The 25163-nt window shown below is 43.6% G+C and overlaps 1 protein-coding gene across 1 annotated transcript in view; it reads right to left on the minus strand.

Annotated features, from left to right (window-relative positions):
* Window positions 1-25163, minus strand: part of LOC117693496 (collagen alpha-6(VI) chain) — a 136793-nt gene that overhangs the window by 14654 nt on the left and 96976 nt on the right. Inside the window, exons 25-33 of the mRNA XM_034484178.2 lie at window positions 21471-21533; window positions 20362-20412; window positions 17574-17609; window positions 16608-16670; window positions 9939-10001; window positions 8654-8689; window positions 8506-8542; window positions 6629-6640; window positions 3576-4069 (exon numbers count right to left, since the gene is read on the minus strand). Coding sequence (XP_034340069.1) covers window positions 3576-4069; window positions 6629-6640; window positions 8506-8542; window positions 8654-8689; window positions 9939-10001; window positions 16608-16670; window positions 17574-17609; window positions 20362-20412; window positions 21471-21533 — 855 coding nt within the window. The remainder of the gene's footprint in view (window positions 1-3575; window positions 4070-6628; window positions 6641-8505; window positions 8543-8653; window positions 8690-9938; window positions 10002-16607; window positions 16671-17573; window positions 17610-20361; window positions 20413-21470; window positions 21534-25163) is intronic.

Here is a 25163-nt window from a genome sequence, read left to right on the forward strand (position 1 = left end):
AGAGCATGAAGAGCAGATAAGGATTTGCCAGCTGACCAAGATTAGCAGACTTGCCTGTCAACTGTGAGGTGATAAACAGGTGAAGAAAAATTATAGTGTTCCTATCCTGTGGCTAAGATGAGTCAGAGGAGGTTTGTTTCCCATTGAATCATTCTTAGGCTCTCAAGTAAATAGCTCTCCCCTCTCCCTGGCAACTCTCATTCCCACACTTAATCCATAGAGCTACAACCACAGAGGTCCTGGTTACTTAGGGTTACACCACTTCTCTGACAAAAGCCTACTGGATGATGGCAGGGCATCTGAACTGTTCTTTTAGTTGAGAATTGGAGTCCTGAGGGCTCCAAGACTGTCTAGAGCAGTTTCTCAACCTTCCTAGTGCTTCGACCCTTTTAATACAGTTCCTCATGTTGGGATGACCCTCAACCATGAAATTATCTTTGTTGCTACTTCATAGCTGTAATTTTGCTACTGTTATGAATCATAGTGTAAATACCCATTTAATAATTGTGGGGAGCCGACAGAAGGTGGCTATCATCCTTGCAGCCATCTTGAGCCATATACCCTGACAAGAGACTTGTTTACAACAGCTGAGCACACTCTGATAACATCTTGTTTTAGATACCCAGGATCTTCCCTTGGGTGTGTGAGACTTAAAGGCTTGACTTAGAAGTGAGACATATAAAAGGTGAGAGGCAGACAGAAGAAGGTAACTTGGAAAGAGAACTTGAGACTTGGAGCTGGAAACTTGGAACTGGGAAAGAGACTAGCAACTTAGAACTGGAATTAGGACTTGAGACTTGGTGCTAGGAACTAGGGACTTGGAACTAGGGACTTGGAAAGAAGAAGAGAGACTGAAGAATAAATGGGACTGAATCACACTCTGTCCGGTCTCCATTCTTCACGTCCATCCTCTCTCTCTTGCTGAACCCTGACCCGTGAACTGGAGCAGCTTGGGGCAGTGTGGGCTCTAACAATTTAGCCCCCAAGGCTTTTGGCAGTGCAGGTTCCAACATTGACAGTGTGGCCCCCGACATTTTGGCCCCCAAACATGGGGTAGTGTGGTTTTCAACAAATAATGTCTTAGATGACCCCCCGTGAAAGGGTCATTCAACCCCCAAAGGGGTTTTGACCTACAGGTTGAGAACCAATGGTCTTGAAGTAACTGTCTGCAGTTACACAGTGAGCTGTATTCTATCTGGTGGACCAAGGAAGGAGGGGAATGGGAATGAAGGGGGAGGGCGTCTCCCCAAGACTTAGCCCAATCTCTGCCCATTTTTTATCTTGTATGGGACAGATGGAGGAACCTATTCATTAGCTTCCTCTCTAATTGCCAACTGCTTTGCCTTGATATTCTTTCTAGGTTAGAGGCAAAGGCTTGGAGCTCTTGTGAGAACTGAATATTTAGGTTATATTTCTGGACACAAGTCCATGGAGAAAGGTGTAGGGTGTTCCAGAGAAAGGCAAGGAAGTAGAAAGCAATAAAAGCAAGCAGTGACGTGTCATAAGGGGACTGGCATGGAGGCTGGGCAGGACGGGGCCCAGGAGCTGCATTGACACAGACGGGGACTTCATGCAGTGGAACACAATGCTCTGCTTCCTCTTGCCACCTTCAGAAGCATCTGCATCACGCATAGTCTGTGCAGAGGGTTTCTTGGGAAGAGTGACTAGAAACCAAGCCAGTGAGCTCGGAGAGTGTGTCAAGGACACCTAGGGTGGGAGTGGGGTCCAGAAGGCTTCAGCACCAGGTTTGTTCTTCCCTACGAGAAGGAACTTCCATCCTCCAGCCGCTTTTATGTCCTGCTGTGCATCAGCGGGTCCTTACTTAACTAAGAGTGATGTTTTGCAGGAGGTTGTCCAGGGAATGTTGTCATCCACTGACTAGCTTTGTGTTCTGTGTGTCTACAGCATAACAACTTCCACATTTTTGGCAACGACCATGCCTAATAATGGATGCTCACATTTAATCATGTATCCGCACAGGGATAGAAAACAGGAAACAGATCTTCCTCACAGGTTCTAATGAGCTGCTTCATTAGGAAGAATCCACTGGCACCCTGCAGGCTTCTGACACCCCAGCAAGTAATCTCTTCATACAGTTTGAAAGATGTGGTTTTAGGGGTCACTGATCCCATTGCTTAGCATGGAGTTACTGTAATATTTATGTATGTATGTATGTATGTGTGTATGTATGTATGTATGTGTACATATATATGTGTGTATATATATATATATGTATGTATATATACATATATATCCTAAACCTAATGTGAGCTGGGGATTTAAAATGGTAAGTTTCTGTGTTTCTCTTATATGCAAAGATGCACCAGAGTGGCTGAGAGTATAGCTAACAAGGCTGCAGATGAAGTGTGGGCATCCATAGATGGCTGGATGATTTTTTTCTCTCATCGACATCACAGGACTCCACAATATTGCACATAAGAAAAGCAATGGCATTCTAATACACTGCAAAGTTCTCATTCTTCAGAATGCACAGAGAGGGTTGTGGGAGGCTGGGTTTAATCCTTAATCTAAGAAGCTTTAGTTGGAATGGCTTTTCTTTTATAAACTGGGGACTTTTACATAATTGAAGTTTAAAAAAATCAGTCTATTTGTTTACTTACTTTGCTTTTGTGTGGCTGTGTGATACATGGATGTATTCTTTTGTGTATTTGTACATGTGTGTGACATGCACGGGGAAGCCAAATGTTGTTGTCCAGATGTCTTTCTCAGTCACTACCTTAATTTTTGAGAGAGAGGGAACCTAGAACTCATCTGTCCCTTCAGTCTGGCTGTCCCTTCAGTCTGGCTGTCCCTTCAGTCTGGCTGTCCCTTCAGTCTGGCTGGCCAGTAAGCACCAGGTTGCCATCCCGAGGGTTGGGCACTTTCATGCTTAGCCTTTGTATGGGTGCTGAGGACCTGAACTCAGGTCCTAATGCACTTTACTGAGCTGTTTCCACAGATCCACAGATGAAGTTTTGAGACATTCTCACATAGCCCCAAACCAGTCTTGGACTCACCAGGTTGGTAAGGATGCCCCTGAACTGGTTCTCACACTTCTGCCTCCCAAGTACTGGGACTACAGGGGTGCGCCCTCACACCTAATCAGCTAGCTTTTCAAAACTACACAGCAATGACTACTACTGTGACCATCTCAAGGACACTCCTATCTGTTTACTAACCTCCTGATTTTAGTATCTTTGGAGGCAGAGGCCACACAGTAAGTAGCTAGGGAAGCTGTGTCAAAGCAAACTGACAAGCAAACCCTAACATCACCACTCTGCTCTGCAGCTGTGGAAGCTGGACCAGAAGCTGGCCTTGTCTAGGCTCAGCCTCTTCATCTACAAAATGAGAAGGACCAAACTTCATCTTTGCACAGCACTTGTGAGAATTCAACAGGAAGATGAACACATAGCTTATCCAGTGCGTGGTAAATAGCAATGAAGCACCTACCCGTGTATTTCACTTACTGGGATGACCTTGTTCTGAAGGCAAGAAAATGTAGCTATGTATTTTCTTACGAGGTTTCTGAATATCGGTGAAGTACGTGAACAAAAAGTGTTTTATGCGGTGCTTACCGAAAAGGCACGCTTGACTGAGGGCACGTTTCGAAATGCAATCACCACCGGGACAATGTCCAGGGCACTGAACTCCATGGCAGCTGTGGTAATGGTCTGGGCATCGGCCGACTGACCATTGCTAAAAAACGTGGCGATTCTTCTCACATGAGCTCCTGGAAGGGTTCTCTTGAAGACGTTCCTGGAGATGAACCTCATGGCTTTGCCAATCTCCCTGCTGTCAGAGGATCTCTCATAAGGGAGAGCTTTAATTTCCCTGAGCAGCTGGTCCTTCCTGTAGGCATCCGAGAAGCGGATGAGGTACCTGGTGTGGGAGTTGTAGGCTAAGATAGCAACTCGGGCACCCACGGGGCAGCTGGCCTCCCTAACTTTGACATCCCTAACTAGGGAGACCATCATCTCCTTCATCCGTTCAAAGTCCTGCTCTGTGACATCCCGGGACTGGTCCAGGACAAACACCAACTCAGTTGGATGCACTGGGCACTCAGGTTTTTCTGAAAGACAAGAAAAAAAAAAAAACAAAACAAAAAAGTGCCTCCTGTCATCTAGGATATTTGCCTAAAAGCAATACATGGAAAGCAAAATCATTTTAAATGCTAACTATTCAAATATTTAAGCATTAAATAATTAATAACCCAAATATTAAAACAATTAAATATTAAATGTTTACATCTTGAATCATTAAAATGGCTGTTCTAAAAGCTGGTTATATGCTCCTCCAGGATAAGCGGAAAAGAAAACGGTCTAAAGTCAACATGATTTGGGATTAAATTTGTAAGCTAATTACCCAATCCCTTCTAAATGGGAGAACCTGTTTGGAAATGTCCTTAACCCTGCAGAAGCTGGCTCAAAGGCATGGTCGTTCGCATCTGTACTTTAATCATGTTAAAACAGAATTTCTTTTCACTTAACGAGGGGAAAAAAAAACCACGGGGAAAAGGACTTTCAAGGAATTGCTATGCGCAAAGTCCTGGGTTTGATTCCCGGGCACCACAGAAGACAGATATGGTAGCATATGCCTTATCGTGCATGCTGATACCAAATCTCATCTCAGCAGAGATGGGACATAACTTATTAGCCTCCAAGTCTAATTAGTGGGATGAGCAGATTTTTTTCAAAATCAAAGTAATGCTAATTTTACAATTAGAAGGTGAATCCAAAGTGTGGACTTGATGCTTCTCGCTTTGTGTTTGGGTTGTTTTGTGTACGGTACAAACCCAACAATGATGCTGGTAAAATTTAGGGATGCAGGGAAGAAGGAGTTAACAGCGCATCCTGAAAACAGAAAAAGTTTCAGCTTTCAAAGGAAAATAAATACTCATGGGCTAATTTGAAGTATAGCCTCAAACCCAGCATGCTGTTTCCCGGAGCCCAAGGGCTCCAGAGAGCTTGTACTGATAGCTTCTGCCTGACACAAGGCAGGTGGCATCTCTGCCAGCCTACCTATCAGCACCCTCCCAACTCATCCTCTGGCTTTGTTAGTAATTAATACTTTTTATTTAAAAGTCATTTGTAATAAATGATTATGAGATTAGACCCTAAGTCCATATTTCTTAGTGAACATCTACACAGCCAGAACAGCCACTCCACAGCGGAGCCTGCAGCCTCGATGCCAAGTACATTTTATCACTTACCCACAAGAAGACCCGAGGAATCCACAACACAGTGAAGACTAGAAAAACAATTATCTTTACACCTTCTTTCATGACTTGTGTCTTTTACACACACCTAGTTCTTCCTCACTACCAATGTTTACCCTTTCCTGTTAGCCCCTCGACATGGTGTACTGTCCCCACACGTCCCTTTGCTTTTATACATAAGACAGGCTGTGAGGGAGAACAAGTGGTTTTCTTTCTGAGGTTGTGTGATCTTATCTAACATTAGGGATTGGGAGTTCATCTACCCAGCTTGAAGCAGCTTCTAGATCTACCTCCTTTGTTTGTAACATGCTAAAGTCTCCCCACCACCATGTCACAGGGATACTGTGCTCTCTTGCTTTCTAGGGAATGCTTAAGCCTGCTTTGTTCCACAGCACTGGTATTTGAATTTCTTGCCTCACACTTAGAAAACTGTGTCTCCTCTGATCCTGACTTCAAGTTTGCTGCTTCAGGGAGGAGCCCTGGTCCAAAAGGTATCCACCCCTGCTCCTGACATTATTCCATTAAGGTGCAGCCTGTGTTTTATCTCAGATTCTGAATTAGTCGAATTGTTTTCTATCTGGACTCTCCATGAGAATGGAAATGTATGGTGGATCTTGTCTGCTGTCAACCTCATCCCTAGATCAACACAAGAGACTAGATCACAGGAGGCTTTTGATAAGTCCTTACTAAAGGACTGAATTAGCAGAAAGCAAAGGCTGGTGAATTCATATAAGGGAACATATATGTATAAACATTGAGTAGGTGTATCTCCGTGCATATTTATCAGGCTGACACATATGTATCATGTAATAAGCATTGGTAAAATACATACAAAAATGAGACTAACAGCCACTGAGGCAGGATGGTGATTAACATTAAGCAGGAGCTACCTAGGTCTCAGCATCATCTCCACCTCACTTCTCTCTCATTTGTTATCTGATCCTATTTCTCATTCTGCCCTCTGCATCCTAATCACTGAACTACAGAGAAAACATGACAGAGATGGGGGAGAGAAAGGGAAAGGTGGAGTGGGAAGAGAGATTCGGAGAGGTCAGAGGAGGGAGGAAAGAAAGGGAGGGGAGGAGGGAAGAGAGAAAGGGAGGGGAGGAGGGAGGAGAGAAAGGGAGGGGAGGAGGGAGGAGAGGAAGGGAGGGGAGGAGGGAGGAAGAGTATTTTAAAAAATCAGGTGGGTGAATGGAGATGTATGTCATTAGCATATGATTCCCAACCAAACAGCTTCCAGTGGAAAAACTCAGCTATAGCTGGTGAGTCCTTAGAAGGCGAGAGTCTGCTCTGAGTGTGAGCAAAGGAAGACCAGGTCCAATTCCTATCATCACCATCCACGATCTCGTCTTCCAGATGGGAGACACCTTGGAGCTTGAGTAAAGCAGGCTGTAAATGAAGATCACTCACCATGTCTGCCAGCTGGGGAGGAAGAACAAGAGAGGCTGGGTTATTACTTGGTAGGACACCAGGGTTCTAAATTGCTCAGGAAAATGGAAGAGGTGGGGCCCTGTCCACTCAATACTCAAGGCAACAGACAGTCCGGAGAAAACAAACACCGTGACCTGCATCCTGGTACAGAAGGGTTCCATCCTGAGTGGAGGGGTTGGGGAAGAGGGACGACATGTAGCCATAAATCAGCACCCTGCAGCCAGCTGTGGGACGTGGAGACCCCCTGTCTGAGAGGGATTGTGGTGTCTCAGGGGCTGAGCTCAATTTGGGAAGTTAAAGGATCTTGACCCCTCTTTATAGCCTCTTACATATCTATAGATGTCAACCATACGTACATGCACTCATGCATGCACACATGCATCGTATATGTGTGTTTGGTTGTTTGACTGTTTTCTTGTGAAGAGGCATATAGGGGAGGATGGGGACCAAGCCCAAGGCCTGTGTCACTTTCTCATGATGAGCTAAAGACTGTACCACTCTGTGACATCCTCAGCCCCAAAGGCCTGAATCTTATTTTTACTTTTGTTTTCTGCAGTGCTGGGGATTGAGCCCAGGCTCTTACTCAAGACAGACAAGTGATCCACCAGTGACCTACATCCTAAATTCAGGTATATACACATATATGCAAATGTATACATGCATATGTGTGTATAAAATTGTGTGTATTTGTCTACATCAGTGTGTCTGTTTGTACACATAATATATGTCTGCATGGTCTGGGTCTCTTATCTGAAAGGCTGGGACTGCTAATATTACTGATAGTTTTCAGTTTGGGGTATTTACATATATACATAATGAGATCTCCAAGGGACAGACTGGAGTTTATAAACTGAAGGGGAGTTCACTAAAGCTTGTAACATTGAAGGCAGATGTGACCTTTTCCATATGTGACATTGTGTTGGCAATTGAAATGTTTGGGCATCTGGGAGGGGTCCCCGTGTGTATGGTGCTAGTGTACTCTGGAAGAAATAAACACTGGCTTGACCACACTGGACAGCCACAAGCCATGGGTAGTGGTTTACATTTCAAATAATTGAATGCAGAACTTAGTTTCTCAGTGATGCTCTTCACCTTTGTATCCAAAGCCACACATGACTGACAATAGGCTGCTGAATGGTGCAGGGGACACCTCCACCATAACAGATTATCCCATTGGGCAGTGCTGCTTCAGGTCACTAATTTACAGAGGCCCCATCCCTTGCAAAGCCAGGCCCTGGAAGAAGCCCTGACCATACTCACATGGTTGTGTGCCTTTATAAAATACACAGAAATTATTAACTCCTTTTATGTTCTAATTCATACTTCTGAAACAATTTTGTGTACTTTGGGCCAGCTGTGCTGGGTGGAACCGTCACATTTTGAAGGACCAGGTACCACTCTTGGTTCCCACACTCCTCATTCCTAGTCACTTGGCTCACATGTCACGTAGGAACCTACTGTGCTAATTCAGCCACATCAGCACAGCTGCCTCTTCCCACTGCCGACCTCAGTCTGTCAGTTACTGACACTAACAATCACCTTAGACTCCACCATCTGACCATCAGGAGTGTTCTGATCCCTATATGCCCCAGGTTTAAAGCTCGCAGTGTACATGACCGCACCATACTGGGAACAGGTTCCAACACACACACTCTGGCACCAGATAGGGGAGTTGATACACCAGGCACCACCACCTCACTGTGGACTCAAAATTTCCTCACGGCATCTCTAATGTGAAGAGCTTGGTTGACAAGTTGCATCTGTTCTGAGAGTGCCCTTCGGCTAACTTCCTTCTAAGGAGCTGATAGACTGGGAGTCGGATGGGGGTGGGGGATCGCTTTCAGCAGGGTACTTACGACTGTGGTCCCGCACATACTGAATGAGGTCACATGTCTGCAGTTCAAAAATAAAACATGGAGAATTAACCACATCTCTGGGTCGTGAAGTTTATAAATAAAGTTAAGAGCATGCTCAGAGCACCCTGATGCAAGAGGAGATACATACGGAAAATGAAGCCAGTCCTCGGGCCCCTTTCATGCCCTAGGAAAGGAAATAAGCAAAATCTGTTTTATGGCTGCAGACTTACACCTCAGTAGCCAGGATGCACACCAACACTGTCCTGGGAACTCTTTGAAAAGGGTTTAATCCTCTGAAGTTAAAGAGAGCAGTGAACACAGGTAGGACACACATTGCCTTGTGAAAGAGGGCACTGGGGGGCACGCACACAAACCTTCAAGGCCACTTTCCCCAAATCCTGGCAGAGACGCTCAGAACCTGGTGGAGCTGCCCACCTGACGGAGGCCCAGAGAGCTCTGGAACAGGTGCTCGGCTTGCAACTAGCAAAGGTTGAGCCATCTGTCCCCATCTGCCTCTCAAGTCTTAGAAACTTCCACCTGATACTATATCTCCACTGTGATACAGCAGCCAAAGATGAACCTAGATCACTCCTGTCCGCGGCTGATGGACAAAGGGGTCAGCTCGGCCTCAAACATCTGAAAAGCTCACTGAGCATCTTTCCCCAAATGAATGAATATACACATGTGTATGTCTGGGTGGGGGGGGGGAGTGGAAAGAACAAAGCTGACTTAGCTTTTTTTTTTTTTTTTTTTTTTTTTTTTAACAGTCCCATCCTAGAACAGGAAGAGTCTTGGTTTCCCTCAAACAGAAACACTGAAAGAAAGTAATGGTGCCCCACACAGTGTCCAGATATGTTCCACAGGAAGCCGACTTCAATCACACACACTGCTCATCATTTCACACATGTGCATGCACGCGCACACATGGACACACGCATGTGCACATGCATGCACACTACATTCACTGAACACTTGCTCATGTAGGATGAAGGCAGTGGCGGGACGGATAACCAAACCCACTCACGAAGAGTACAGAACCTCAGGCTGCTGAGACTGCTCCGTGGTTAAGGATGCAGTCAGCAAGTCTGGTGACCTGAGTTCAGTCACCAGGAGACACAAAGTAGAAGGAGAGAACTGACTCCTGAGTTCATTCTCTGACCCCTGCAATATGCCGTCTCCCAAATAAATCAACCTATAAATGTAAAAGAAAATATTTTGGAAGAGAACCTCATTTTGGCATGATTTTCTCCTTTCACCCTCCATTTCCTCTTTTCCGTGTGAGATATTTAATTGGCCCCATTTTCTAGAGCACACAGGAATAGTGAAATATGTGGCTAGGCAGCAGAGGCAGAAGGTGTGTGCACTGGAAAAGTGGCAGCCCCGTGCCCTGAGCTCTAAAGTGTAAAGACCTCACAGGACATATTCCCACCTACCTTCCGTCCAGGGGGTCCTGGCTCCCCAGGGGATCCTGGCTCTCCTGGAATCCCAGCAGATACCTCAAAGTAGAATTAAGTCACCTTAAAATCACATTGTATATATGTGTAAATGGTTTAAATTCAAATTTAAAGTATTGACACTATTTCAAAAGTAGAAGTACCAAAGCCAAAAAAAAAAAAAAAAAATCCATTTTCATTTTAGAAAATGGATAGATTTCTAAAATACACGAAGGAGTAAAAATTTGTTCTTAAAATACTACTTGTTAAATTTTTTGCTACTTTTCTCGTTCTTTTGGTATTAGGGCGTCTTTTTTAAAAACGTTATGTGTACCATACTTTTTCCTGATGCCTCTATTTTGGTTTTGTTTCTTTTATAGAAGGTCTTACTGTATTGCTCTGACTGGCCTCCAATTCATGATCCTCCTGCCTCTGCTTTCCATGCTACCTTTTAACTTTATATCTGTATTTTTTTTGTAACAAAGTATTATTATACACAAAATCACTTTTCATGGTATTTCATGGCTATGTGGATATACCATGATTTATTCTGTTGGTTCCTTGTTGTTGACATTTAAGTTTCATGTTGCTTACCAACAATGCTATTAAAATACAAATATATACATATTTATATATAAAAATATATAAATACATACATATATGTGTATATGTGTATACAATTCTGATTATTAGTGAAGATTACTAAGACTAGAAATTTGAATTTTGATGGATCAAGGTGAAGTGGTTTTCTTAAGAACATGAAGGTAATTAAATTGAAAAACATGCATACAAAATTGTGATCACATACTAGGTAACAAAATCCACAAGCAAAACAAAAACAAAACCCACAACACAAAATTAGCCACAACAAAAAAGTCAATGGTTGGCTGGAAATCTCCTAATGGACAGGGCATAATGGCAGTAGTAACATAAAAACAGCAGCTGTCTTGTTTACTGTAAGTAAAAAACTTTCTATGCATATCTAATAATACAGTTTTTTTTTTCCAGAAAAAGCTAGGATTTAGGGTTGTCTGTGTGTTTGTTGTTTAAGAAACAATATTGTTTTCTTTATTCAAAATGCCATGGGAGAGAAGGGCTATAGAGATGTTTCGGTTGTTAAAATCACATCTTACTTTCCTACAGGACCCAAATTCTGTCCCTAACACTGATGTCAAGAGGTTCACACCTATTATCTCCAGCTCCAGAGGATCCAGTGCCCTCTCCTGGCCTCTGTAGGCACATGCATTCATACACACCCACAGGCAGACACATACACTCACATTTTTTTAATGCTACAGGATTTATAACCTTTACAGTAATAAGTGAAGTTATCTAAAAATTAATTTATAAAAGCATCACCTATGGAAAAGTTAAAGATCATTAACATCCTTTCAGTGCCAAAATGAAATTGACAGTAATAAAAACCATAACGTAATGTGTGGGGAACCGACAGAAGGCGGCTATCATTCTTGCAGCCATCTTGAGCCATATACCCTGACAAGAGACTTGTTTATAACAGCCTACAACAGCTGAGCACACTCTGATAACACCTTGTTTTAGATACCCAGGATCTTCCCTTGGGTGTGTGAGACTTAAAGGTGTGACTTAAAAGTGTGGCTTAGAAGTGAGACATATAAAAGGCGAGAGGCAGACAGAAGAAATTATTAGGCACTTAGAACTTGGAGAACACTTGGAAGAGAATTTGGAACTGGGAAAGAGACTAGCAACTGGAACTAGGATTAGGACCTAATACTTGGTACTAGGAACTAGGGACTGGGAACTAGGGACTTGGAGAGAAGAAGAGAGACTGAAGAATAAACGGGATTGAATCACACTCTGTCTGGTCTCCATTATGTCTGTCCTCACTCTCTCTCTCTTGCTGAAACCTGACCCTCAGACTGGAGCAGTTTGGGGTAGTGCGGGCTCTAACAATTTAGCCCCCAAGGCTTTTGGCAGTGTGGGTTCCAACATTGATAGAGCGGTCTGCAACATTTTGGCCTCCAAGTGTGAGGCAGAGTGGTTCTCAACAGTAATGGCCTTATTTTATTTAAAATATATGTATGTTTACCTTCAAGACAAAGAAAAAGAGACAAGTTGAATACTTTTATCCCTTTCTAATATTTTAACAATAGATTTTAAAGTAAAAATCAATAGTACAAGGAAAAAGGAAGCCTTAGTGTTTAGGAGCCTGGAAACAGTTGTCTAGGTGCTGTGTGTCGATGACTTGGCAGAGTTGAGGAGTTTGAGCCCTGAGCCAGCAGCAGGGAAATCCAAGAACCAGTGTGTTTGGTGTCATACATTCCCAGAGAACTCAGGCTTTGTCAGGGCCAGATGCCTCCAGAAGCAGAGGCGAAGAGGCTAAAGAAGGGGGATTAATGGGGAAAATTTCACCAGGTAGTTGGATACACTTTTCCCCACTAGCAAAAAGCAAAGATAAATCAGGAGTAGGAATCTCAGCAGAGCTGAAGACGAATATTACCACACTGAACCAGGAGACCAAATGAAGAGATGCACTTTGAGTCTGAGCCACCGGCTCTCATTGCCTGTGTCTTCTAAACTGGCATCAGGACCTGTACTCTCTAAAAAGGGGTTAGGACGTGTTTTCAGAGGGAAATCTAATTAAAAGAAGATAGAATACCAATCGTGAAGGTTGTTAAGTATAGGCCTAGCAGATCACCATTGGTGAAATTTATATCTGGCAAACCTTGATCCTGACTTTCCTGGTTTCCAATCAGACTTTTTATACTTAATTCTCAATGTGAATACACCACTCATTCTTGAGATATGAGATGAAAGTCAAGACAGAAGAAAAACCTGTAGGAAACTGACTATGTGAACAAAGAGGACCTAAAAATATTCACTTATATCCTAAGAGAGATGGGATGTTTCCATCACGAACCAAGAACAGTATACTACAGAAAAAGATTTTAGCAACAAATTTTTCAAAGGTAAAGTATGGAACATAAATTAAAAAATACAATCAAGATAACCTTTCCAGACAGGAGACCATCAAAGAGAGGTTGTCTACATAAAATAAACACCATATGAAGTAAACTCATTGACTCTATTATATTGAACGATAGATATTTCAAATGTACAGAGTAGAGAGCTATGCAGGGCAAGGTCAAAAGTTAACAAAAATAACAAGCATTTTCTAGAACAAAAGGGCACATATTTTCAGGGTCAAGGGACCTGCTAATTCTCAGGAAAGTGGAAAAAAATGGACCATATGCCCAGTAACAAAATCCATGGCAGATCTACGAGGTGATCCAATAGAGTTCCACAGAGAAAACACTAGTTTATAGGAATCTGAGTAGCCATAGACTTCCCAAAACAACAAAAGCTGCAAGAAATAATGGAAAACATAATCACTTAAAAAATTCCGAGGAAATAATTCCAACCCAGAGCTGTACACTCACCACATTATTGACACATCTGGAGGTAATAGAAGTCACTTTCAGATGTTCATTGTATCTCCAAACCTTCCAGGCGCCTGTCTCCTCTTATCAGCTTGTTAGGGTTAATATATGAAACTCCCCTCACACCAGCTTATGTTCTGAACTCTTGGTGTCCAGATGCTCGCCCTATCTGGGATGTTTTAGAAGCTTTAGGAAGTGAAGCTTAGCTGGAGGAGTAACTCACCCAAAGATATGCCTTAAAACTTAGACTGTCTCCAGTCTACTCTGTTTTTCCCTGTTCCCCACCATTACGGTGTTCTGTGCATGAGCTCCAAAACATGAACCAAGTGACCATGGACTGGATCCTCAGATACTGGGAGCCAAAATAAACTCCCCCCCCCCCCTTTAGTGTGTTTGTGTCAAGTACTTTACCACAGTGATAAGAAAAAGTTAGGAACACAAGGTTCCTGGCACGGTTTTCCATGGTGGGAAATCCAGGAGGACGTGGGAGTGGGAGGGAGATGGAAAGACCTGGCCCAGGAGGAGTGGAGGAGGCCTCACAGCCAGATAGATGCAGGGTCCGTGCACAGCAGTGATACCAGGCTACAGGGAAACCAGATAGGGCTGCTCAGGATGTGCCTGTTGCATGTGCAAATATCTTCAGAGAGTGCAATCAGACTTTCAGTTCCAAGACAGTCTCCTGGGATGAGTAAAGCTTTCAGAGACAAGGAAGCAGGAGGAAGGTGGAGAGAGGGTGGGATCCTTCACCATTTTCTGTTTTGTGCTGGGAGGTGAGAATACCTCAGACAAATGCTCTCTACCAGTAAGCCATGGCCACAGCTCGAGATTGCCTTTTAAAATTTATTTATTTTTTTAAGGTGACAGATAAAAGGCATTTTAAGTAAGAAAATGTAAGATGCTGTCTGACTCTTTCAGCAGAAGTGCCTGTTGGGAGAAGTTTTGCCACTGCGCCTGACAGCATATGGAAACATAGCTGGTTGCTCTAACTAGGGAAGGAGGCTAGGTAGTACTGGAATCCAGTGGAAGGCTCTAAGGATGTAGTTAAACACTCAACACCACCCACAGGCAGCCTCCTCCTGAAGGCTCTCCAGCTCCAGATGGCAAGAGTCCTACATCCCTGCTTGAAACCTGTTCAAAGGTTTTGGTTTTCTGGTTCTTTTTAATCATATACATACACACATACATAGATGCACAGCTAAAACAGGTTTATAGATTTTAAAATCTGTAACTCGGTGAACACAAGCTAAGAATAGAATAATTCCAAGAGACCTGAAAAGACATTCATAATTTAAGGCTAAATCTTTCCAGAGAAAACAGCTGCTCTTCCAGGGGAAAACCTGGCCATTTTCAGTGTTTAAACTTCAATTCCAAATCCAAATATTACTCATGTCAAGGAGGGAGGGGACAGAGCAGTTGGAGGGGGAGAAATCAGTAAGTTACAACAGTCCAACATAGAGAAGAACAAAGAAGGGACCAAGACGCATCCCCAGAGATCAAGACACCAACCCACATGTCTCCCATCAGTTAAGTGTACTAAAAACTGATGAATGGTACTATCGTAGGGAGGGCCCCTACAAATGGCTGAATTTGTTAGCATGCTGCTGGTGTGCAAGTTAAACCACCCATTAACAGGCTAAGGGAAATGTTCCAGAGTCGTCTCAATGTGGGCGACATCTGGATTGACTTGAAAGCCTTTCCCAATTATTTTCCTAATTATATTCATCTTCATTGTTGCTGAGGGCAAAATGATAAAGGATTGCCATCTGAAAACACATACATAACTTATAGCTGGAAGCAGCCCCCTTGGGAGCAGCAGGGGGAAGGAGACGCTCCTTGTTGTGTAGCCTTACAACCTCCAAACATGAGCCCTACACATAAAGTTCCTATTTCAGCGTGTAGAGAAAAACTAGATCACAGTAAAATAAAATTCACTCTGAAGACAAACTGGAAACTGTTTCAAGTATGTGTTTTCTTACAGGGCTTTTTTTCCCCTAAGATCTTGTTCATGGACAGGGTTGTAGACCAGTTTTTCCAGTCAAGGTTATTCAGAAGGGAAAGAGGCAAAGACTTTTGTCTTCAGAGTGTCCTATCACATGAAAATCTCCTTTATGCACAACCTAAAGTGTACAGTCAACAAATGCAAATGTTTCATTCTTTTTTCTATCCTGTTCTCTGTGACATGGGCTCACTGCGTAGCTCAGGCTAGCCTTGAACTTGAGACTCTTCTATGTCTTCCTAATACTGGGAAAAGGAACACGCTGTCACACTTTTAACCATCTGTAACCAAAGGTGAGCCAGTTCCTATGACACATGCTGAAGAGTTGTGTTTAAGTGACATAAAGCATTAGGTGATACTTGATTCTCCCATAAACTAATAAAGACACAGCCAGCTTAACATCCAGACATCTCACAAAGCTCAGGCAAAACCTGGGAAGTGAGGTGAGGACTTTTTAATAGACACCTTATTAAAAGTAGCTCAACAAAAGCTTTAAGAATCAAAGATGTTAGTGGATATCAGTTTTTGCTAAGTTTTCTAGGAAGACTGGATAAACTGATCATAATTTTTCAGTACAAAAACCTTCTTTGGATTACAAAAATTCCTTTAAAAAAATCTTACTTCTTACTTCAAGGTACATGGGCAACAGAGTGAGCTAATGTGCTCACTAAAACAGTTCTTTGCCTTCTTGGTGGCCTTGGGAGATGAGAGGGCAGTGGTGTGTAGCTGTAACCCCTGGGGCTTGCTGCAGCCAGTCTAGCTGAATTGGTGAGTATCAGGTTCAGTGAGAGGCCCTGTCTTAGACACTAAGATGGAAGCGGTAGAGAGATGGCTCAGCAGTGACGAACACTTGCTGCTCTTGCTCTTGGGACCTGGATTTGGTTCCTGGATAGCCACTCATGACTGGGACCCACTTGTAACTCCAGTTCCAGAAGATTTAATGCCCTCTTCTGGTTTCTGTGGACAACAGGCATTCACAAGTATACTTTGATACATGTGGGCGAACGCTCAAACACAATTTTTTTATTATTATTAAATACTAACAAAAAAGATGGCAAGTGATTTGAAAGAGACATTTAACATTGGTATCTGACCACTGTACATACACATACATGAACATGCACCAGGCATTACACATACACTCATCATACACATAAACACAATCAGTTAACTAGTTTCTTTCACACACACACACACACACACACACACACACACACACACACACACGCCAAAGTTATCCTCTGGCTAGCTTACCGTTTTGCCTCTGACTCCCTTGGGACCAGTCTCTCCTGGATCACCAGGATCCCCCATATCACCCTAAATGAATACATCAAAATAAAATCATTATTGAAATCAAACACATATGTCACAGAGTCATTATCTATGTTTGTAAATTGATTCCCATTCCAAAAGTCTTATACATTTTGTCTTTTAATTAAAACAAAACCTGTGTTGCTCTCTGCACAGCACACCCTGTCAGCCACTGGCTCATGGTTCAGCCCTCCAGACCAGAACTCAGGCTCCGTGATGAACCAAAGGCTCCTTTTGTTTGGTCTTCTGACTTTATTGCAGGGCCTAACACTGAGTTCAGTAAAACTTTCCAGAGAAACAGAAGACACTGAGGTAGAGACCGGCATCACTGCCTTGTGACCTGACAGGTGGTTTTCCACCTGTCAAGGCAGGCTAAATCTCACCATCTGAGTTTATTTTCTCCACATTTTACTTTTCTTTAAGCCGGTAGTTTTCAACTTGTGGTCACAGACCCCTTTGGGGGTTGAACAAACCTTTCACAGGGTAGAATAAGACCACCAGAAAACACAGATATTTACATCTTGGTTCAAAAAATAGAAACATTGCAGTTATGAAGTAACCATGAAATAATTTTATGGTTGTAGAACGGTGTTTAAGGGTCACAGCGTTAGGAATGTTGAGGGCCACTGCTTAAGCTATGATACAAATAAGGGAAAGAACATGCTTGAGGCGAAAACTTTTCAAAGGATTATCTTATTCCCTTTACCTATATATATATAAAAAGCTTGAAATATTTTAAAAGTTTTTACTCCTAAACAAACAGATCATATTAAAACTTGGTGGGGGCAACCTGTTTCTTTCCTATGCTACCTCATGCTAAGGTAGAATATTTGTTTCTCATTATCTGTCCCAAGATACAGCCCCTGGATCTGGAGCATCCTGACTCTCTCAAGACTGAAGTGCACATACCTTCGGTCCACTCTCTCCGGGGAATCCTTCTTGCCCCTGCCATCAACAACAGAGGAAATCAATGCACACACACTTGGCCCAAGGAAATTTATATTGACTTTCATTCTACCATCTTTCTTGTTTCGCTTTAACACTGTGCATCAAGGAAGGGGTGAAGCCACTGGAAACTAGGCAGCACTCTCAGAGGAACACATTTCAGTTTCTAAATCCAGTTACTCATGGGCTACACATACAGGATGGACATCTAAGATGAGAGCTAGGAAGTACAGAGGGAGAGGGGGATGGGGTGACTATAAATGGCTCGTATTTTATCTGAGTTCATGTAGCACTTGAGAGAGGGCCACTTGGCCGTGTGTCTCTGAGTGACAGGTGACCTTTCTCAGATGAGTTTCAATGGAGAAATTTAAAAAGTCAAAGCAGTCCAGACTTGACCGTTCATCTTAAGGTCCTTTTGTTTACTTTACTATGGTCAAAGACTCTTTGAAGAGGCTTCCTACCCTCACCTGATAAGAAATGTGTGTTTAAAATAAACCATCTTTTCTTTCTGTATGAGCGTGGTGTGTGTGTGTGTGTGTGTGTGTGTGTGTGTGTGTGTGTGTAAGGGTGCCAGTAGAGTCCAGAGGAGGACTTCATGTGTCTTCCTCTAACACACTCATCATCTTAGTTTTTGAGACTGGCTCCTTCAGAGAGCCTGGAACTCACCATTTTGGCTAAGCTAGCCAGGGAGCTCCCAGGACCCAGCCATCTCTACCCCACCCTGCCAAGCTGGGGTTAAAAGCCTTATACTATGTCCAGCATTTACATGGGTGCTGGGGATTTGAATTCAGGTCCTCTTGCTTTTGTGGAAAATACTCTCACTGAGCTATCCCTCAGCCCTTAAACTGTATTTTCTTTCAACTTATTAAAGCTTTTAATGAACACCTATTAATGACCAGTGTTAAGGGTACACTTTGAATTTACACATATAAGATTGCATCAGCCAAACCCCTGATCTTCTTCCTGCTTCTGAAATTTTAATTATCACTCATCTACCAGAAAAAGCTTTATTCTAATGTAAAAAAAAAAAAATCCTCAAGCATATAAAATTCAAAAGGCAAAAAGAAAAATTACCCAAATCTTCCTACCTGTAGCTGTAACACATCCCCTGTCCTAATTAACTTCTAGCTTTGTAAAAATGAGTTTTAGGCATCATGGGGCAAAAGTTCTCCCAAGTATAGTCTGAGTTTATACTTTAAATTTCTATAGACACATTTTAAACAGAGGTCTGGGAAGATGGCTGCATGCATAAAGAGTTCAGTTTGCAAGCAGGGGAATCTGATCCCTGGCAGCCTGGTACCATTGGATAGAGCCAGGATGACCCCAGGGAATCAGTGGCCAGTCAGCCCTGGCCATCAGAGAGCTCCATGTTTGATGAGAGACACTGGCTCAAAGAATAAGGTGGAAGAGGCTAAAGGGGGATCCCACCCCATGTTGACCTCTGACCTCCACATGCACATATGAGGGCTCATGCACTCTCCCATGTTCACACACATTTTTACAACAAACTTTATATTCGATTTATAGAGAGTCTAACACTCAAGGTCATAGGCTATTTAATATTTCCTTTTCTGTGGGATATTAATGTTTTTAGTTATCCTACCTGACGAAAACACCTCATTTTTTAGTTTTAATTTTCAAAAATCTTTAGCAGTGAGACTGTTCCTCCCAATACCATCTTGGGCCATCCCCTGTGGGACTTCACCAGTGGTACATTGGTCCCTTCTACCATTCTGACAAATCTATATCACTCAGATTGATGGGATGGAGCTCTGACTTATTTTTGTTGTTGTTTCAGAAAAAAAAATATATTTCCGAGCATTTTGTAATAATAATTGGGTATTTTTCATGATGATTGGATGTACATAGATAAACATGGGCTGTTTGGGTTTGTGCATGTACATGTGTATGTGCGCGCATGTAGACAAAGGCAGAGGAGAACCTTGGGTGTTGGTCTTCAGGTGTCTTACGCCTTTATTTTGAGACAGGGCCTCTGGCTGGCCTAGAACTTTACCAAGTGGGTCTGACTAACTGGCCAGTAGCTCTAGAGGTTCACCTGTCTCTGCCTCCCATCTCAATGGGATTACAAGTGCCCAGTACCACACCCGACTATTCTCATGGATTCTAGGGACCAAATTCAAGCAATCGTGCTTGCAAGGCAAGTATTCTACTTACTGAACCATCTTCCCAGCCACTTAGGATGATATTTTAAAGTGGCAGTTATTAGCATATCAAAATCACTGGGCTTCAGCCAACTTACTTATTTTCAGGCATTCACATATCCAGTAACAAGATAATCATTCATTTTTCTTCTTCTTCTTCTTCTTCTTTTTTTTTTTTTTTTTTTTTTTTTTTTGATACAGTTTGGACAAATGCATTAGAAAAAATGCTATAAAAAAAAGTTCTCACTGATAGCTGAAGCAATCATAACAGGTGTGGACAGCTCCTAATCGGGCTTAGACCCAGGACGGCTAAGCTTAGAGACAGTTCAAACTGGAACATGCCAGGTTCTAGCCACCCATCACAGAAAAGCACAGGTGATTCTTTTTCAAGTTTCGATTTTCACCTGCACCTAGAACCCTGGCATGACTCTATCGTACAGCCCACAGGGCATCAGTAAGTCAACTATTAGGATAGATTTTGAATCATACCAGCCTACTTTATACATTGCCTTCTTTCTCTTCACCATGGTGAGCCAAACAAGCAAACAAGATCAAATGGAAGAGATCTAGTTTCAGAGGGTGTAACTTACCTTTGTCCCTTTGCGGCCAATGCTACCATACCCTGGGCTGCCGTCGTCACCCTGTAAGCAAAGCAGCTAATCACACACATCCAGACTACAGAGAGAGGTGGGCTTATTTACAGGAGGTTTGAGTGATAGATTTTGGAGGCTATCAGGAACCACTAGGAAGCAGGGTCCTCTAGCTGCATGGGTACCAGGGATACTGGTGAGGGCACTAAAAGCCCCTGTAAAACAGAAATGACAATAACAGCGACTCATCTATATGATGTTATGCATCATATAGAGAATATGCTGGACATCTGGTCATCTTTCAGTAAAAGTTGGCAGCATTATTAATCAACTCCCCAGAGAGCACCTGTATGTTAATTCTTCAACCCTAATCTATTTTTAGTTCACTGAACAAATGAGTCCTGCAAACTGCATGCTACTTAGAAGCTCTGGGCAAAAGGGGAGGGGTGGAATGATTTCTGATAAAGAGGTCCTGCAGATCGGAGTAGATCATGGGAGGATGCTATAGAGAAAGCTTAGTCTGTTTTACCATCTCATCTCAAGAGCATCTTGTCCATGATGTCTGCTGCCTTGGAAACACTGGCTAAGGAACCAATCAGAAATGACTGTGATGCCTCTCTCAATTACAGCTAGGGCACGATAAAGCTAGACAGAGATGGGAGTCGTTAAAGCTCTTCTGGGTATTCCCCAGAGATGCAGTGCAGACTGTCTGCTGTGATGTGAATACTATCCCTCCATAGGTCATGTGTTTGAACACTTGGTATCCAGCTGGTGGTACTTTTGGGGAGGGTTGTGGAGTCTGTACAGGGTGGAGCCATGAAAGAAGTAGGCCATTAGGAGCAGACCTTGAGGTTTTATAGTTCAGCCCACTTCCGGCTCATTCTCTGCTGCCTGGCTGCAGATGCCATGTGACCAGGGCCCACGCTGCTGCCAATTTGCCTTCCCTGCCATGATGAATCACACTCTGTTGAACCCTAAGCCCAAATAAAGCTTTCTGTCACCTTTACTTTTTGTCAGGTATTTGGTCACAGCACAGAGAAAAATAACTGATACACTACTGAAGTAAAAGGTTCCAGAGAACAGATCAAAAGTAGTGAATACAGACCCACCTGCAGGCCCCGAGGACCTGGAAAACCAGCAGTTCCCTTTTCCCCCAGGTCTCCAGGTTCTCCCTGTCCAACAGAACAACAAGACAGGTCCTAAATCAGTTGCTTTGTTTATCTGAGATAGGATCTTACTCTGAGTCCCAGGTTGGCTCTGACTCTGTCGAAGTCCTCCCTCCCCAACCCTTCAGTGGTAGGACTGCAGGTATGGACCTCCACGTCCGACTTTCATTAGGTTGTTTGTGTAAGGGAAAATCAGAAATGATGGCTGCAGGCACTGTTTAAGTCCAATGTGTCACAGCCATGGATTTGTATCCAGGCTTGCATATACTGTACAAATGGCGTGGAAGGAATGGCTGTGGTGGGCCAAAGGGGTCTCCTCCATCCATCATCTAAATCTCAGCAGGTTGGATTTCTTATCGAGGAGAGTTCACTATCTCAGCCACTCAGTGCCATGAAAATGTCCCCATCCTGATCTAGGAAGGGATATCTGTTAAAAATATTAATATAGTCGTTTCCCATGATGACCTGTGCAAACCACCTAGCTCGGAGGATGGCAGATTTATTAGGCTAGAGACCTGAGTGTAGAGCAGTCTAGGATGGTCTCCAGCAAGGAGAACATCTCCCATGGCTTATGAGCTGATCTCAGTAATGCCTTGGGAGAACCTCACCTACTTGGGAAAATGAACTCAGACTTTGGAGGAAGGAGGAGTCCCTTTTTAAGAAAATAAAACATTTAATCTGAAACCGTTTTAGAGGTACAGAACGGTTGCAGAGAGACAGTCCCCTGCACCCCACATGTTTTCCTTCCCCGTTGATGACCTGTTAGTTGCAGCCATTCATGCTCAGCACGACAACCAACCAATACGGATTCACTGTCTTCACTAAATCCAATTCAGTCCTTTCTTTTTACCTAGTATTTGTTGTTGGTTCCAGGTCCCCGGGAGTTTATTCAATGTGACATCACCACAGAGTCTTCCAGACTGGGGTGGTTTTGCCAGACTTTTGTTTCTGAATGATCTTGATAGTTTTGAGGAACACTGATTAGGTATTTTGTGGGATGTTTCCCCACTAGGGCTTGTCTGGTACTTTTAAATTTTTTATTAGACTGGGTCTATGGGCTTTGAGGAAGGAGAGCATAGAGGCACAGCGCTGTTCTTCCTGCATCTTATCAAGGGTAGACCATGCAACGTGGCTTTACTTCTATGGCCACTGCCCCCGGCCACCTAGTTGGTGTCATTTTGGCAAAGCTTGCCTCACTGTTAAGGTTGGTGGTTAGCTCATTTGGGTGAACAGGAAGCTCATCCAGTGAGTGTGAGAACTGTGAACAGTGAAGTATCAGGTGACACAGGGTAGGAGGGGGTGATGGAGGTCATCAACCCCAGGACTCACTTCCTCAGAGTGCTCTTAGGGGCCATGCATCCCACAGGCACCCAGCATGAAAGCCAACTCCCAGCCTCCTTTGAATGGATTTCACAGTAGACACCAACAATCCGTGCTTTAAAACTTCCCAGCTGACCCAAGTTTGAGACTATCCACTTTAAGGCAGGAAAGCAGGGAAGTCATATGGCTTGCCCAGGGCCAAAATAAGAGGTCACTCAGTTACTGGTAAAGCCCAGCATGGAACCCAGGATTGTTGAATGTAAATGTACGGGAGTACAGGCTGGGCAGGTGTTCATCTCAGTCAATAGTGACACCAGAAATCAACCCATTTGGGGCTTGGACTTGCAATGGGGCACTTGCCATGCCCCCAGTTCTAGCCACCATACTTAAAAGTTCCTGTTGTTAATAAAGCTCTCGACACCCATGGCTTCCCTTAACGCCCATAGCTTCCCTGTCCACCTCTCTCCTCGCTCTCACTTCCCACCTAGCTCTGCACTCCATCCACCTCTGTGCCTCTCTTTTGGTCCTATGTATTACACCTTATAGAGTACCTTCATTTCATATGCATTGTGTACGCATCCATGGAAACACACACGCACCCATCCTCACACACAGTCCCCTACACACAACCCTATACACACCTTACACACACATACACACCTCTAACCACACACTCCTGCCCATACACACTCCTACACATAAACACTTCTACACGCACCTACACACACCCCTATACATACCCCTTCACACACCCCTACACACACACCCCTACACACACCTCTAACCACACACCCCTACCCATATACATCCTTATACACACATACACTTCTACACACACACTTAAATACACACCCCTATACCCACACCCATATATAACCCCATACCCCACTACACACACACACACACACACACACACACACACACACACACAAGCCTACACATACACAATACCTTGCATGGTTCCCCTTTCAAACTGTCACTTTTTGACCATTCTTGCCCCAGAGCCCCTCCTTAAGGTGCTTGTCCTATTCACCCTCACATCTTATTACTCACGCCAGCGAACTGCCTTCACATCACTCTCCAGGCCCCTTCATCACAAGCCCTCGCTGGCACTTCTCCAGTACAGAGGCGGAGGCTTCTGCCTCCAATTGACTCTAGCGAGAAATCCCTCTGCTCTGCCAGGAGAAGCTTCTCTACTCCATCTTGAGTTTTCATTTCCCTTTTTCTTCTCTAATCATAAACATGCAGCTCCCCTCTTCCACTGAAAATGCACTCCTCCCTCCAAGTTTTTCTAGACCATAGAAAAGCTCAAAGAGAGGCTGAAAGCAGAGATACCCTTTTCTCTCCTTTACATGAGGAATTCCTTGACCGAGTAGATGGCTGCTCTGTCCCTGTCTCTGCATGACATGTGTTCAATGTCTTTCCTTTCTCCTCTCCAGGGTCTAATCTTTGGAAGCTGTTAGCCACCAGATGTGCTGGCTCTTTCCTGCCTCCCTGCCTAAATTGTTCTGTACCTTCTTCCATCTACCTTTCTTTCCCTTCTTTCCCCATCATTGTCCTGTTTCCTCTCTTTTTATAAATGGGCATTACTAAAAGTTCTTTTAATCTGAATGGTTCAGAAGCCCGCATCTCCAAGCAGGCCCAGCCCTTGCCTCTAGCCCCAGAGCAAATGTTTCCCTTCGTCCTTCTGCTCCCTCTTCCTCACAACCATCTGCCTGGTGACAGGATCACGTCACACTGGAATCCCCGGATCATCAAGCCCTTTCCCTCTGCCTCAGTTCTCTGAGAGAAGAGCTTTATGGAATGGCCACACATTAAGTTCCATCCTGTTGAGTCCTCCAGTCCCTGCTGGGTCTTGGAGGCAATGAGAGCAAGCAATTAGTCTCCTGTTTCCAAGCTCACAGCCTTCAAAAAAAAAATAGTCTACACTGGGTTGTCTACTTAATATTTCCCAAGAGTCTGGCTGTGTCTATACAGTCCCTTCAAAACAATTAGTGCTGTACCAGTGGCAGAAGATTCAGCCACACAGACTACTTTGATCTTTACATAACTGGCAGTCAGAAATCTTTTATGCAAATAATAATTCTTCAAATGACTCCTCCTTGGATGCTCTAAGCCCCATGCCTTCCTTCTTGCCCATTGCTAACTTTAGTTGCAATCTCCTCCCCTCCCCCACCTTTTTCACTCTGCTTCTTCAAAGTCTTTATGTCCTAAAGACCCCTTCAAGTCTGTATGTTCTTTGATGTCTCTTTTTCCAACACAGAAATACTCCTAACAGTGCTTTATTTAAACCTCAATTTTGGCCTCTTTTCCCCC

Source organism: Arvicanthis niloticus, chromosome 21 (genome assembly GCF_011762505.2).
Source record: "Arvicanthis niloticus isolate mArvNil1 chromosome 21, mArvNil1.pat.X, whole genome shotgun sequence".
Taxonomy (NCBI): domain Eukaryota; kingdom Metazoa; phylum Chordata; class Mammalia; order Rodentia; family Muridae; genus Arvicanthis; species Arvicanthis niloticus.